This window comes from Gossypium raimondii, chromosome 7 (assembly GCF_025698545.1).
Source record: "Gossypium raimondii isolate GPD5lz chromosome 7, ASM2569854v1, whole genome shotgun sequence".
In the NCBI taxonomy this organism is placed as follows: Eukaryota; Viridiplantae; Streptophyta; class Magnoliopsida; order Malvales; family Malvaceae; genus Gossypium; species Gossypium raimondii.
Window position 1 is genome coordinate 14,226,173 of NC_068571.1, and position 17,030 is coordinate 14,243,202.

The following is a 17,030-nucleotide window of genomic DNA, read 5'->3' on the forward strand; positions in this document are numbered from 1 at the left end:
TTTTGGCAACTATGTGAAGCACAATATTGGCAATAACTCCATGACAGGCACGACTGACTGGAATTTTATAGAAGAAACAAGCATGCATAGAATGGAGGGGGATGGAGACATATTTGCCAACAATCGGCATATGGTATCTATGTTGGACCCAGCAGGTTTTGGACGCAATGTTGCTGGCTTTGTGGGCTTACCACCACATGAATTTGGTATGTTTCATGACGTTCCATCCAGCAGCAGCTTGGCAACTTATGACTATAATCATCTAAATCTTCCATCAATGACTGAAACCAGCTTGCAAGGGTACCTCCTCAACAATCCATCTCCAAACAGGAACACTTGCATTCAGCACAGGAATAAGAATAGCCAATTATGAATACATGCACACCAAAATATGGTAAATCTGTTGAGGGTCACCTTCATGATTAAACCAACTGCTCTGCTTTCCGTAATTAGGTGGATGTAGAAAGTAAGGCATAATTAGGTGGATGTAGAATGTAATCCAAACAAACTTATGTGTTTTAAATTCATATTTCTCTTCAAAAAGCAAGTAGTAACAATAAAAATAATTCATATTTCTCTTCAAAAACCCATGGATACTGAACCAACAGATCCGTATGGAAAAAGGAAAATAGAGTCAGATAATCAAACAGATGATTATCTTAGGTCTTTAAATAAAGATTTTGAAATTAATAAATAGACAGTTAGGATTTTTGGTAACAAAACCGAAAATATAGATACAAATGATGTTAAACCTGAATACCCTGAAGAAACATCTAGTCAACCTGTTCAACCAAGAATAGATTACTTACATAAACGAAATGTGGCCTAGGGAGGAATATACTTAGATTTATCCAATACTCCTATCTCAAACTATGAAAAAACCATAGATGATTGGGCACAATCAATGACTATTGTTGTAAACAACACATGGTCAAAAGAAAAGTTCTTAAATTACTTTGTAGGAACATTTCAAGGAGATTTTCTACAATTTCTTAGACGATGGGAAGAGTCTGAGAAAGGTAAATAACAAAAGGGGCAATTAATCAATCAGATAGGAACCCCTAAAGATCTTTTAAAAGGATTAACCTTAATTCTAAAAACAGAATTTTGTGGATATTTTGATAAAAAAAAGATCAAGATAGTACATCCAGTTATATCCTTTCAAAAATTAAATTATGTGATATTAGATATTTAGAAGAATTTTCTAAAAATTTCTTCACGAATATCAAAATTAAAAATGAAAATATAGAATTTTAGAAAACCAATATTTTCATAAACTACCCCACCTTGGGATGAGATATGTATAAACAAATATATATCTTATTTAGAGAAGCGAGTAAAACATCCGGTCTTCCGATAGAAAATTTAGATTCTATAGAAATAGGATAAACTTTGCAAAAGAAAGAATACTTTATATTGTTTGCAAAGTAAAGTCGCTAAACAAGTTAAGCATAAATTAAGTAATAAATATTGTACTAAAATACTAGAAAACGAGTGGGAATTTGGATGTAAACAAATATATCCTAATACTTACAAAAAGCGTAAAAAATATAAATTAAAAAAATGGAAACCAGGTAATAAAAAATTTTCTGGTAAAAGTCAAAAGGTGGTTAAGAGAAAAACTTCTAAACCAAAGATTGCCCGATCGTGAATTGAGTAAGGATAGATTCGTTTCGGTTAAAATGAAACAAAATAGGTAAAATGGTTTCAAACAAAGGTAGTAGAATAAATGGTTAAGTAAAATAATGAATAATTGGCTAAGACCGAGAATGAACCAACAATAATGGATTGTTGACCCGAGTCTCAAAATGGTTCTTAGGTGAGTTACGATTTTAAGGAAACAGCAAAGAACCTTGACCCACTATCAATTATGATAGGAACCAAAGGTATATTGAACGACACACCAAAGGTGATAAGTTCGGCAAACAAAGGAAAGATAGACGCCACAAGCTATGCTTGATGTCAGATCAGTTCCAAATGAATCAAAGAGAATTGGATAACTCACAATACTCAAATTCAGCATATATTCAGCAAAAGTCTTAAAAGTCCCTTTCTAAGGCCGATTACATCTATTTATAGTGCTAGAATAGGCTAGCCGAATGGTCACAAACATTCAACTTAATGTGCCATAAAAATAGAAATAAAAAATCAAGTCTTTTCTCATTCTTGAACCAAATAACTCCTTTCTTGAATTCACTTCAATTCAGCTGAATTGAATGACTTTAATTGCTTGAAAATGACTCTTGAGTTGTCCTTAGCCAACCGAATAGACACCAACTTATTAACCAGCTCCTTAATGATATTTTGAATGCTTGATTAATTCTCTTGAAAGATCAAAAACTGCTGGAAGAAGAAAGGTTGCTGCTGAATTTTAAAGGGCATAAAATGCTCTTAAAAACTCCTTAAATGATGTTTAAGCCTCCTTTATAACAGCTCCTTTACTTTGTAACTGAAAATGACTTGAACAGCCACTTTATTTAATTTATATCAGCCTTGAGTCATAACGGTTATGAGCTGAAAAGACACCTGCAATAAACACATTAAAATGAGCTTATTAAACACATGTAAACACTTATTAAACATAACACACATTATTACTTAAGTAAATGAACTAAAAACATATGCAACAATTATTCCAAAGCAACTAGTAAATTAAAGAAGCATAATTAAATGAACTTAACTCATGCATCAATAAGTGAACCTAGGAACTAGATTAATTAAGAAGCATCTTATTAAATAAAGTTCAATAATAACTCAATTATTAAAAACTTAAGATGAGTTGAATTAATTGATCAACTACTCATTTATTAATCTAAGATAAGTTTAATTAAAAGAAACAAATTCAACTTGCAATAAATTGCCATGCTTGCTTAGTAAGCTGAATGAGCTTGTAATTAAGCTTCATTTTACACTTAGGCCCCTCGAGCCCCTTGAGCCCCTCGAGCTTAAGCCAATTTTGAGATCGTCGAGTTGTATCGAAACATGATGCAACTGGTATCGCATCAAACGTCTAATATCTTTACAGCTGAAAGAGTAATTGAGATCACAGCAGTCGGACAATAATTCCAGCAAATATGAAAAATACATGTACTATTTGATACAAACAATATGGTTGAAGGAGCCAATCATTGCTACGTCAAATCATCTAGCACTAGTACTTAAGTACAATAAAGAAAAAAAAAGCCCAAGACCTGAATCCTAACCCCCCAAAAAAAGGTGAAAAAAACCCACTCTCCCTCCTGAATAAATGTGTTTTTTTTCTTGGTTACAACATTTAAATTGTTAATACACACTACTAGATCAAGGTGTTCCTACCAGCAAACCTAAAACAGCTGATACAATCAAAGACGTGAATGATATTGCCAACCTAGGAATAAGATCCACATCTTTACGTGGTGAAAAAATTCCAAAGCTTCTTTCCTATAGAGACTTCGCCAGGATGCTCAACTTCATCCTCCTCATCTTCATCTCCATCATCCTCACCATCACCTTTCAGCCCTTCACTACGCGACTCACTTTTGTAGTCATTACCATCTCCATACTCACCAACCCCTTTGGGTGTGCCACTCACCTCTTCACTTAATGCTGTATGCGGATCCAATTTTTTGGTTGTACCAGCATCATCATCCTTAGCGTCAAGAGCTGTTTCAGACTGCCACAAAATATATAAACTAGATTATTTAACATGAACTCATAATGACTGGCATAAATAGTAAGCAGTTGATACTAGAAATTCAAATTGCAATATTGCAATCATTGCCCTCATCTAGTAAAAGTACTTCATTTTCTGTTTTTCCCCACACTCCTCACCGTTAGCTTTCCAACTCTTTCGTTTCTCCAGTTTTTATTCCTCCCTCGTTTTCTCCGCGACACATGTCAAGCTTAAGTGGGGGTGGTAGTGATTCAGATCGGTTTTGGAAAAGAATCTGCAGTTACTATGCAATATAATGGTTTTTAGGAAACCAAACCAAACCAAATTCCACCAGCTTGGATCAGTTCAATTCATCAGTTAATTTTATATTACAAAAGTTCTATATAGTAATTTTAAATTACTTTCAATAAATTGAAATATAAGATTTATTTTATATTAAAATAAATAATAGCTACTTGTAAATTAAATAAAAAATAAATTTTAATTCGGATAATTGCAGTATTTTTAACTTACAAACCAAAACCAAATCAAAGCAAAAACTTTTAAGTAAAATATGAACCGATACCAAACCAAAACCGAACTGAACACTGGTTCAAAGTGGTTTTCGGTTTTCTTGATTCTTTTTTTGATCAGCCTTAGTGAACAATGAACCTTGTAGCTCATACGATCACAAACATATAATTCCATGGACTTTTAAGAAAATAAACATGTTCACTTTGGTTTTGTAAATTTGTGATTGACATGCAGTTTTCTGGTTTTTTTTAAAGGACAATTGAATGCCATGATTGATCGAACTAACCTGAATCGAATACCACTTATTTGGATCAATTCAGACCACCAGCTTTTCTTTTTTTTAAGTATTTTTATATAGGATTTTAATTTTTTTCACTAACTAGAAATAAAATATTTCTTTTTATATTATAAAAAGATTATAAACTAAATGACAAATATAATTTATTTCGGTTTGAATAGTTACCATTTTTTAACTTCCAAACAGAAAACTATACCGAACTGAACATTATAATCCAAATTGATTTCCTAGTTTTCTCGGTTTGTTTGGACTAAAGCACTTCTATGCATAGAAAATGTACTCAACAATGTAGAGAATTACCATTATGCGTCAAACCATGCTGTCAAGTCACAATTGACCATTTTAATAGCAAAATTTGTTTACTCTATTTCTTAAGATGTAGGTTTGAGCAGGGATCACCAAACATGCACATGCTACAAGATACATGGCACAAGAAAACTAAATTCCAAGACCCTTACCTGCTGCAGAAAGTCCGCGCCACCATTCTCACTTGCATCTCCATTTTCACCCGCAGGCACGGGAGCTTCAGAGTTGTTAACATGATCTGCTGTATCTTTAGCAACTGTGACCCCACTGCATTAATCAGAATTTCCACATAGTTACTTCACAAAGATTAACAAGGTACTTCTAAGAATCCATTAAAGTTTACTCTACTGGAACCGAATAACATTATCTGCAAGTTTCACATTGTAAACTAAATTGCAATATTATATAACATGTTGCAAACAGAACATATTTAACATGAGTTAAGGAATCTGCCATTAAGTTATTTTACAATCACCAGAAAAAGATTCCTTTCACGAAGCATTTTACAATGTAACCAGTACACTTAATTAAGTCTTTTACCTCTGGCTTCTTGCTACTTATTAGGTGGATACAAAAAGCGCATAAATCATTAACTGAATTATTGTAAGCTACATAAATAAACAACAAATTAGCAAAAACACATTGTAAAAAACCCAAACTTTGAACAAGAGGTGCTTGCCTCAGCGCTATGACAGGGCAACCATCAAAGTACATTTGCCAAAATGAATACACATGCATGTGATGCATTTAAATAGTAACTTACATTTTGAGCCGTCGGAGATTATATCTTTTCTCGCCAGGTATTGGCATAGCCAGAACCACTTTTTGATGCTTCTTTCTTCGCTGGCCCCCCACAACACTATCAGAACGTCCTTCACTGTCATCACCATCTTGCTCAGTGTCTGCTGTTTGAGTTTGAGATGTTTGAGCACGATTCCGCTTCCTTGCATTTCTAGTTGCTCTCCCATCAGCAAGACCAGATTCACCCCTGCTTTCATCAGGATGCTCAAGTTCATTTGATTCTAAGGTTTTCCCAATAATAGCTTCAGCATCTTTGACAACTGCCTTCACAGAGCGTGTTCTTTTAGCTCTAGGCTTGCCTCTCTTGTGAACCTGCTTTCCACGATTCAAATCAGAACTCTGAGAATCTCCATGCACTTCCTGTTCCTTACTTTCCATGTTGCTCTGATTATCAACTGAGAGGTCATGACCAACATCAACATTTCTTCTGCTGGAGTCTGATTGGACCCCATGAATATCCAAAGATGTGGTTGCAGCAGCAAAAGAGAGCTCCGGCTCATGTTCAGTTTTTGATGTGCCTTCCAAATTATCTTTTTGACCAGAGAGCAGGGCCTCCATATTCAGTTTTGCAATAGCATGAGGTCCACTGTCCTTACTGGGAGAGAATTTGAATATTTTTGAGGTGCATTTACGAAGCCATGACATGGTTCCACCAGAAACTGGAGAACCTGAACCTACAGGTGCAGACATCTCATCCTTCTGCCTCTCAGATGCAGCCAAATTTCCAAAAACATTTCCACTGATATACTCATCTGCTGAAGTAGGGAGAGGAAAGACTTCCTCATTCTCTATTTCCTGTAGACATCGTAGATCAGAAAGCACAAACTCAGAGGTAATTTCACCACAATTCTTGCAACTCTTAAGTTTCTCAACAAATGAAATAAAGCGGTTTCTCTCCTTGATAAGTTGCTCTCTTTGGTCCTTCAACTTCTTGCTGAGTTCCACAAGGTCATCGATGTCTTTTCGTAATTCAATTTGCTGTCCTTCAAGATGCATCTTACTGGCATTAACTTCTTGCCTTTCTTTTTCTATCTTGAGTCTTTCCTGTTTCAACTCTTCCATTTCTCTCCTAGCTACCTCTCTTAAATAGTTAATACTGTCTAGTTCTCTCTCTTTTTCTTCCTCAAATGACTTTTTTCTCTCTCCTAATTCCTTTTCCATTTCCTCAAGTCTATTTTGCATATCAATCTCGAGTTTTCTTTTCAGAAGCTCAAGGTCATGAAGCATTTGGCTTCTCTCACTTTCAGCTTTCGCAGCGATAACTGACCGCTCATGTTCCATGGTGGCAGCAAAAGTTTCTTTGGCAACTTCAAGAGCTTCCAGCTCCCTCTTTATATAGTCATCAGTTACTTGCTTCTCTTTCTTTAACCTTTCCTCTTCAGCAAGGTTTTGTTTTTCAAATTTCTCTTTCTGTTGGCTAATACTGTTCAACTCTTTCTCAATTTTTATTCTTTTCTCATCTAGCTCCTCCCACTCTCTTTCAAAATTATCCTTCTGCTGTTTCAAATCCTCAGCTTCCTTCAACAGTAGTTCTTCTCGAAGCCTGCATTTCTCTATTTCTTCCTTCAATTCCAATTGCAAGCGAAGATACTCGGAACGCTCTTCTTCAGTTACCCTGAGCCTATCTGTCTCCTCATGTATCTTTTGTAGTTTTTCTTCATTTGCAGTCCTTATCTTCTCAACTTCAGCCTTAAGACTCAAAAGTTCTTCCTTGTCAGCAACCATCTGCAGCTTCTCAATCTCCAAATCCTTATCCTGAGATTTGATGGTCTTCTCCCTTTCCTTCTGGGTTTTCACTTTTAATTCGAGTTCCTTTTCTTTCTCCTTTAGTTTCTCCAATTTATTATCTAATGCCTGCTCTTGTTTAGAAACCTTTTCTTGCATGTGTTTTACTTCAGCTTCCTTCTTCTCAACTTCAATCACCTTGCTTTTCCAATCTGCATCTAAGGATTTTCTCTTTTCATCAATTTCCAGATCAAATTTGCGCTTCTTCTCATCCAGAATGGCATTATGATCATCCATGAGCTTCTGAATCTCGGCCTGTCAATAAATGCAAAACAGAAAAAAGTGTCAAAGACAAGATCCTAAATGATACCTAGCCCTCCAAGAAAATTATATATAACTCTCAAGAAAAATACAAGTAAAAGACCAAATGGAGAAAAAAAAATTAACAAAAAGGAGAGGATTAGTAGGTTTCAAACAATTTAACCAACCGAACCGATCAAACCTGGTTAATTTAGTTTGGTTTATTCACTTTTGAAATTGATTGGTTTTGAAAATTGATTTGTTCGGTTAGTTAAGTTATCGGTTTTTAAAATTTATAGCTGAATATACTGAATTTACTGACCTTTATGGTTTTATTTTTAAATACATTTTATAAAATATAAATGAAATGGATTTATAAATTACTTTAAACTTATGTCTGATATATTATATTATATATAATACACAATATTTTTATATAATTATTTTTATATAATAATATGAATAATTTATTTTTAATAGTTAAAACCGATTAAACAAACCAAACCAACTCAGATTCGGTTTCTTTTATTAATCAACTTAATTCAGTTGGTTTTATAAGTTAAATTTGGTTTAATCAGTTTTAGGAATTTTGAAACCAAACTGACCGGATGCTCACCCTTATCAATTACAAAAACAGAGCTATAACACATTTTGTGAAAAACAAGAAGCAAAACCTTGCAAAATCTTACCTTCTCTCTGGTATTCAACTTTTCTTCAAAGACAAGTAACTCCTTCTCCTTCATCTCTAGCTTCTCTTTCACAACACCCCATTCCTGCATCCAGATGATAATGATAAATAAAATAATATTAACTCATACAAACAACTGCTCAACATAAAAAATAGCTCACCTTTTCTTTCAAAGTTAGATTTGTTAGCCTGCTGTTTATATCATCTTCTTTCTCCTTCAAAGTTTGGTTGGCAGCATCAATTTTCTTTTGTGCCTCTTCAAGGTCCTTCTCCTTTTGCTTCAAGAGTCTATCATTCTCATTTGCTCTCTCCTCTCTTTGGTTGACATATCTTTGGGATTTGGCCAACCTCTCTTCTGCATCTTGCAATCTCTTTTCCCATTCCCACAAATCCTCCCTCTGTTTGGACATAGTGATCTCATGTGCTTCTTGCCTGATGATGATAATAATAATAAACTTTAAATGAGAAGTTACATATACTTTGGGTAAACAGAAAAAGAGAACTTTGAAAGAACACATACTCACTTAGGAAGGTATATAAACACAATATTCACACCTAGCCTCCCCCCTCCGTCCAAAGAAAAAAAAAGACAGGATTAAAAATAAGAAAGGAAGGTTGGAGCTTACTCTGAAATAAAGGAGAGGCGTTCCCTCCGAAGTACATTTTCACGGGACTCCAACTCCTGCGACTTCCTCTCAATCTGTGAACTCTTTCTACTCACTTCTGCAAGCTTGGCATCAGCTGCACGCAATTTTGTCTCCACCTCCAAGGATTTCTCTTCAACACTGGCAATCAAAGCATTTGCTTCAGAAAGTTTTGAATCAGCTGTAAACTTGATTTCTGCATTCTCTGCACGCATGTTTCGTAAGGCTTTATCAAGCTGTGACAAAAAACCATATTCTAAACGTTAGTGAATATTATTACCCCCATATATAACATGAAGAAATAAATAAGCACACAACTGTTAAGTCCAAAAGGTAAAGAATTAGATGCACGAGTAGCATAAAAACATCCCATTAAAAGAATCCAAAAAGTATCTTGCCTCCACTTTGTCATATAACAAAAAAAAAATACAAAGCAAAAGATAAAACCAGAACACTGCAATCAAAATCTTTCAGAGGAAAGATTAAAACAGGAAATAAGATCCTCACATCAAGCACACACTGCTTCTCGACACCAAGGGCCTTCATCAAATTCTCTTCACGCTTCTCAACATCATTTATTGCAATTGAATGAGCCGCTTGTTCCCGTTTGAGAGCATCCTTTGCTTCCATCAATTCCTGATTGAGTTCTTCATGCTTAGATATCCACTCCTTTTTTTCAATCAAGAGAAGCCCCATATTGTATTGGTATTCGAAAAGCTAGCACAAAATATGGATCTTTCAAATGAGATAGTGCAACATAGAACAAAGCATAAAACCATTAAATGGGGCATAGCAATCAAATTGAGCAGATAACTTTTCAATACATCAATAACATAAATCATCAAAAAGCAGAAACGACATAAAGGTTCAAAACTTCTCCACTCGACACACAATGTAGGATGGATTGTATGTGTGTGGGGGGGTGTGTGTTGTCTACACAGCAAAATAAGCAACCAAAAACATCCAATTTTTCCATTATAGCCCTAGGCAGTCCAAACTTGTCAACAATGACACTTCCAACAAGCTGGTAACAAACATTATGGGCCCAATTTTTACTTAGACATAAAAGACAAAAGAAAACAGCGTGATGCTATTGACACTTATCAAGTAATTTAGTTAGCATAAGCACATTTCTCTTTGACCGGTTATAAGATCTGCAATTTGAGGTTAATGTTTACCAAAATTCTATCTGAAATATTTCTTTATCCTAATTATTACTACAATTTATTCATGTTACTGGACTACCACCAATCTGCAAATGTCATGACAGGGAAGCATCAGTAATTCACTAGTAACAAAAAATTAAGATGTTTACCAAAAAACAAGGAGAAAAAGGTGGGTTATAGAGTCAGTTATTCTTGACATGTTATGTTAGCACATATGGACATTTTAGCAACAGATCAAAGCAATTGAAGATTTTTGAACTACAGAAAAATAGTGGAGATAGATACAGTAGTAACAGCTTAGGTATGGCACTCGCTTATAGACATGGAACCACAGAGTCAAGCTTCAGTGATTTATCAGACCCCTAAATCTATATGAAAAAAGGCGAAAACGAATTCCAATACGCATAGGACAAACTTCACAACTCCAACTCTCTAATCTTTAATATTTACATTGGACCATTACTACATATTTCAGTGATTTTCCCTTGGGGTATGATTGAATGCATGACCAATGCTGGGTACAAATAACTGCATATCCCACAGAATCGCAATTTACAAATAACTAAATCATGATTACATATGGTGGTTACCTAAACCAAACACCAAAACTATTTACTAAAATGAAGTATCCACTTCAGCAACTCATGCACTAAATTGAAACAGTAAAAAAATTGCATAACAAAGACAAACTAACATGACAAATAAACTTCCTCGAGCGGTAAATATAAATTTAAGTTCCTAGTTAAACAAATCAAGAATTAAATGAGAAATTCATAGTAAAGTGTATATCTAAGCCAAATAACCTAAATCAAGCAATTTGACTTTAAACAAGTTATTTGGTGGTAATTTTTTAATAATACCAATTTCTCAACTAACCCTATAAAAAATGTAACATACACAAAATTAGAGTAGCCAATATATATATATATATATATAATGCATATTACAACAAAATAACCTCATTTTCGAGTCTTAAAACTTTCTCGGGCACTCCTTCCTGGTCCTCTGACCCGAGGTCGTTCCCATCAGGAGTCACTGACTCAACAAAAGCCGCTGCTTTCCCTTTTCCCACAACAACCCCGTTGGAGTTTGGATCCGAAACTGACCCGTCCACTTTCTTCCATGGCGTCAACGACCGACCCGACCAAACCTTCCTCTGCGGCGTAAACATTTGGTGAATTCCCCAATTCGTCCCTCAGATAGTCTTAAAATTCAAGTAAAAAAAAACCGAAAAGGGGAAAACAAAAACCCCTAATTGCCACAATTCCCAAATTTTATGAAAAGCCCTAATATTTTCTCGTGTTTCTTTGTTTGCTTCTTCTATACTAGAGAATCTGGAAGAAGTTAGAAAATAGGAAAAAAAAAAACCCAGGAGCCGGACTTGAAATGGAATCCCAAATTCCGGCGAAGAGTGGTGTTTCAAATCCGAGAACGTCTCTGAGTACTTTTCTTTTCTCTCTCTATCCTTTCTCAGCCAACCTTTTTTCCTTTGCGCGGATCACTCACGTTCTTTGATTTCATTTTAACTCATGGGCCCGCTTCCCCCTGTACTGTATTTAAATTCCTATTTTACCCTTTACATTATGCTTCTTTTTAGGGCATTTTGGGGAAATAACTGATGTTCTCCACGTGCGTCTCTGAGGGTGTCTCTTTGCGAAGACGGAATTGCCTATGGTAGGTAACTGACGGTTTAGAGGAGGGTAGGGTGTAAATAAGATGGTGAAGTAGGACTGTTTGAGAAATTACATTTTCTTTTTGGGGAATAATGGTATATTAATAATAATAATTATTAAAATACTTGGTATGGAAATGCCACGGTGTCTAAGAGCTGTTAAGCTCGTAGGCTAGAAGATAAGCATCTCTTTTGTCCCCCGAGTAGCCATCATCGTAGACGCCTTAAAAATAAATAAATAAAAGGGGAAATTTTTATAAGAAAAGGTAGAATTCTAATCTCATTAAAAGTTATATATAATTAAATGTTATTTTAAGTTTATTTTTGTGAGTTGCTGATTGAGTTTTAATTTAATTGATATAAATATTGATATTAATATAATAATTTATCTTACTATTTATAAGTTGAGGATAAATTATAAGTAGTTTTAGATATTATAACAAAAATAGTTTATTTAGTCAAATCTATAATAAATTATTCAAAAACTTTAATTTTTGAGTTTTTTTCATTACTCAATAATAATAATAAGTTATATTTATTGACTTTTTATTTTTATAAATTTAAATTTTATTAAAATTTAAAATGATAAATTTATAAATTTAAACATTTATCACTGACAAACTTTACATGTATATATAATTATTAGGTTGAATTATTTTTAAAATAATGAGTATTTATCATTTATGATGTATGTAATAATGGTGCTAGAGGAAAGAATTTCTTAAATTTGTTAGAAATATTATTATATGAAAATTTATTAAAATAATATCTAATTCTATTTTTGATACAAAGTAAAGTTTAAAATTCTAAAGATATTAACCATCGCTCCCCTTACATAAAGTTTGAAGTTTAGAAAATGAGAAGAAACTAAAGGTAGGTTGGGTGGTGACAAACAAACAAGTGGTGAGAGGGGTAGATACGTCAATGGCACTTTAAGCATGAGGAGGCACATGAAATTGAGTGTTGGAGGGCCCAGCAAAGTATGTGTAATACGATGGCTAAGTTGGCAAAGGCAAGTATAATTTTGCGGCTTTCTACTCTTTTGCCTTTCTTCTTTTTTGTTTTTTTTCAAGTTGCTACTCTTTTAATTTCTAAAGAAACAATTTCAAAAATAAAAATAAAAATTTAAAGAAACATAAAACCTCTTTTCCCCTTTATTTTATGGCGAAAAGACGAGAAGAAAATTCCAAAATCAGGAAAAAATAAATTCAATATATAAGGAAAAAATTATTTAAGTGTTATAAAATAAAGAGAGATGGAGAGAATAAAGAACAAAGAAGATATGAAAGCAATAGATAATGTACTTTATTGATCAAAAGGGATGATTACAATGCTTCTTCAGAGTCTCTATTTATAGGTATAAGAAGTATAAAAGAAGTAGAGATCTAACTCTAATTAGGGGTGAGCGTTCGATCGAATCGAATAAAAAAATTTCGAGTTAATCGAGTGGACAAATCATATTTTATCATCCTAATTTGATTTGAAATTTTCTCGAATCAAGTCGAGTGAGATGGAATTCGAATCGAATCAAATCAAATATTTTTGTTCGAGTTAAATTTTAAAAAATAATTTTGGGTCCTTGTAACCATTATCACCCACCGTAATAAAATTTTTCCACCGTAATCAAATTTTTTATTAACTTTCATCACCTCATAATTTATTTATTAATCTTTTATATACGGGTTAACTTCTTTGCTTGCTTAGTTGTTTCAATTATCTTGATTCTTGTCACTATGTATTTTGGAATTAAAAATATATTAAATGTAAAATGTGTTTTTTATGAAAGTTATTTTAAAGATAAAATGAGAAATTGATACCAATATAAAATTGTAACACGAATATTTTATAGCATCATTAATAATTCAATTTTAATATAAATATTCAATATGACTAAACAATTCAATAATATAAATAATATAAAATGTGAAATTTAATTTAATAATATAAATAGTAGATATAAATAAAATTATTATTATTTATGTTTAGGGATTTTTTTGAATAATTTTGATTTTTTATTTGGGAATAAAGGGTGAGAAGTAAAAGTTTAGGGAGAAAATAAAAAGTTTTGGAAAGTAAAAGTTTGAGGGAAAGTAAATAGGGGGTAAAATTTTGGAGGGAAAATATTTAAAAAATTAGGGGGGGATGGGTTTGGGGTAGATGGAAGGTGGGATGGAAAGGGAGTAAAAGTTTTAGGGGGAAAGTGGAAGGGAGTAAAAATTTTGGGAGAAAATAAAAAGTTATGAGGGTTTTTGGGAGTAAAATTTTGAGGAAAAGTAAATTGGAAAGTAAAATTTTGGTGGGAAATGGATTTTGGGTAGATGTGGGGTTGGGATGGGAGGGGAGTAAAAGTTTTGGGGGGAAAGTGTGAAGGAGTAAAAGTTTTTAGGAAAAAATAAAAAAGTTTGGGAGTTTAGGGTAAAAATGTAAAATATTATAGTTTGATATTCGATTTATTCGAATTCGAAAACTCAACTCAATTCGAACTCGAAATTTGAAAAAATTCGAGTTGACTCGAATAACTCGATTCGTTTAACTTGAAATTCGAATTTTTTTCGATTTTTTCGAGTTGAATCGAGTTTTGCTCACCTCTAATTCTAAATAACTATTGGAATTAAAATACATTAAAACTTTCACCATTGGATGTCCATTGGTAAATAATGTACCTCGTTAAAACCTTATTAGGAAAAACCATGTGGGATAAAAACCTAATGAAGGGAAAAAAGTACACAATCTATAATACGCATAATATGTTGCCTCATTAAAAACCTTACCAGGAAAACCTAATGACACAAAACCTCGATTAAGGGAAAAAGAGTGCAACGCGAATTTACTCCCCCTCATGAAAACATGACATATTTTCTCGTATTCTACGTATTCAATCTTGAATACTAATTTTTCAAATGACTATTTGAAAAGCATTTATATTACTATTCTTTTAAAAGCCATTAGTGAGGGAAATTTATATTACCATTCTTCAGGAGATTCACCAATAATCATAACAAACTTTAATCATGATTCTTTTATAAAAACACAAATAGGTATTTTGGATAATTTTATAATCCTCATTCAACTACTATTCACTAAGTCAAAATTACCACATATGTTCAAATTATTTCAATTCATATAAATGAACAATTTCTAGAATTTCAATATGCTTCTAGCATCCTAAATCCTTCAAGGATTTTAATATAAACTTTACTCTATAATGATTTATAAAAGGTTGTAACAATAACCATTAGATGCAAGTTAAATCTTTTATGAATTGTCAATTTAATAATATATCGAAAGGTTATTACATCCACCACAAAAGAATATTATATATTTTCATAATCAATGTTAGGACTTAGCGAAAAACTACATATTTTTATTTCACTTTTGCAAAACTACTTCAATTGCATCCTTACTGGCTTTATTCCTTTAGATACTTGGACTACTGGTCCAAAAACTTCACGAATTTAATTATACTTGAGTTGCGTCTTTCTATTTTGATCAATTTATTCCATATCTATGTTTCTCAATAGATTTATTCAAGATCTTCCTTTTATTTCATTATTTCAATAAAATATTGCATGCAAAATCATTGTCAACCACTTTTATTATTCGATTCCACATTTTCTCAAATTGATATAACTTATCAATATCTCTTATTTTCATTATTTTAAAATTAAGTTTCAAGTACCTGAATATCTTCTGGAGTTTTATTTATTAGTTATGTCTTGGGTCTCTTCTAGAGCATTCACCTCCATATATGACGATCTAGAAGAATTTTCATTTTGAAACCAATCAATCTATTATTTTTCTAACTGATTGTCCTACTAGGACTTTAATTCAAATTAAAATATAACTTGGTTATTCTCATTAAGTTTGTAAATACATCTAACAGCTTAACTTGTAATGAGTTATCCTTGTTGAACTTCTAGTTCAAATTACTCTCCCTAACTCATTATATGTTATTATTTCTCCCCCTAATTTCGAGAAAACTATCAAATCAAAATTGTAATCACAAATCATGTCATAATAGAATCTCCAATGCATTAAAAACATCTAATTATACAAAGAGACTTGTAATTAATATATACTTCCAACTTTCTTTAAGAATTCAGTCATCTTTATTAGTTGTGGTGGAGAAATTGGAACATATACACACATACAAAAATTCAAAGATGAGAAATAGTTAACTCTTGATAAAAAACCAATTGTAATGGGAGTATTTATAACTTATTGGCTTGATGCATAAAACACGTAAATCAAAATAATCTCATGTTGAAATAGGAAGTTTAGTTCTCATAAGTAATGGTTTACACATTAATCAGAGGCGTTCAACCAATAATTTCTCTAAATCATTATGTGCATAAATAACAAAATTTTACAAAAAATTTTAAACTCAACCAATAAAAGACCGAGATATAAACTTATCAGTATTAGCAAGATGAATTGTCTTAATTGCATGATCTGAAATTAATCACTTAAACAAGTAATCTTGCAAACGACAGGTTGCAAGTTGATAACACATACATGATTATTTTGTAGATGCATCTACCAAAATCATATAATATTAAAACCATCCACATGGTGGATGAATGAGCCCATATTCATTTCAGAAAAGCAAGACATTAAATATCAACTTTAGCTAGTGAGTTTCTAACAATCAATTTTCATTGAGAACAAGCAACAAATGAGAATTCTTTAAATTAAAGAATCTTCTAGTTCTTTAAATTAAATAATAATGTCCATATGAATTCTCAATTAATTTTCGCATCATATATGATCCAGGATGGTCTAACTGGCCACGCCAAGTAGTAAATACATTTGTATCAATAAACTTCTAGTTTACTTTAACATGCATTTCAATTGTAGTAAATTGTAACAAATTGATAACTTACTATTATTATTTTTACTTTGTATCCACAAATAAGTGCTATTGTGACATTTACTACTGGAAATGTCTAAATCAATGTGAATATTATAATGTCACTAAGTCAAGAAAATAAATATAATTTCCAAACAATTATATTGAACATTCGCTTGTGAATATGCCAAAATCTTTAAATATCTAAAAAATTTGCAACTTCAGTGCATCTGACCATAACGAGCTTTAGATAAAATTATCATATTTTATTACTCATAAATATATCTTTCAAAGTCAAATATTTTGCTTCCAACCCTTAATGGGGATGATGACAAAAGTAGATCACAAAGATTATAAAATAAATATAAATTATAAACCCAAGTCTCTCTTTTCATCCTTTCAAAATAGATATTTAT

General features: G+C 32.4%; 1 protein-coding gene across 1 annotated transcript; it reads right to left on the minus strand.

The window, feature by feature from the left end:
• Window positions 1–3,037: 3,037 nt before the first annotated feature.
• On the minus strand, window positions 3,038–11,589 carry LOC105800850 (protein CROWDED NUCLEI 1). Its single transcript, XM_012632211.2, has 8 exons — window positions 11,052–11,589; window positions 9,435–9,644; window positions 8,910–9,163; window positions 8,445–8,715; window positions 8,285–8,368; window positions 5,533–7,610; window positions 4,922–5,036; window positions 3,038–3,652 (listed from the first exon to the last, which is right to left on the minus strand). Exons 1-8 carry the CDS (start codon window positions 11,262–11,264, stop codon window positions 3,389–3,391), a joined length of 3,489 nt encoding a protein of 1,162 aa, XP_012487665.1. The 5' UTR covers window positions 11,265–11,589; the 3' UTR covers window positions 3,038–3,388.
• Between the last annotated feature and the right edge of the window lie 5,441 nt (window positions 11,590–17,030).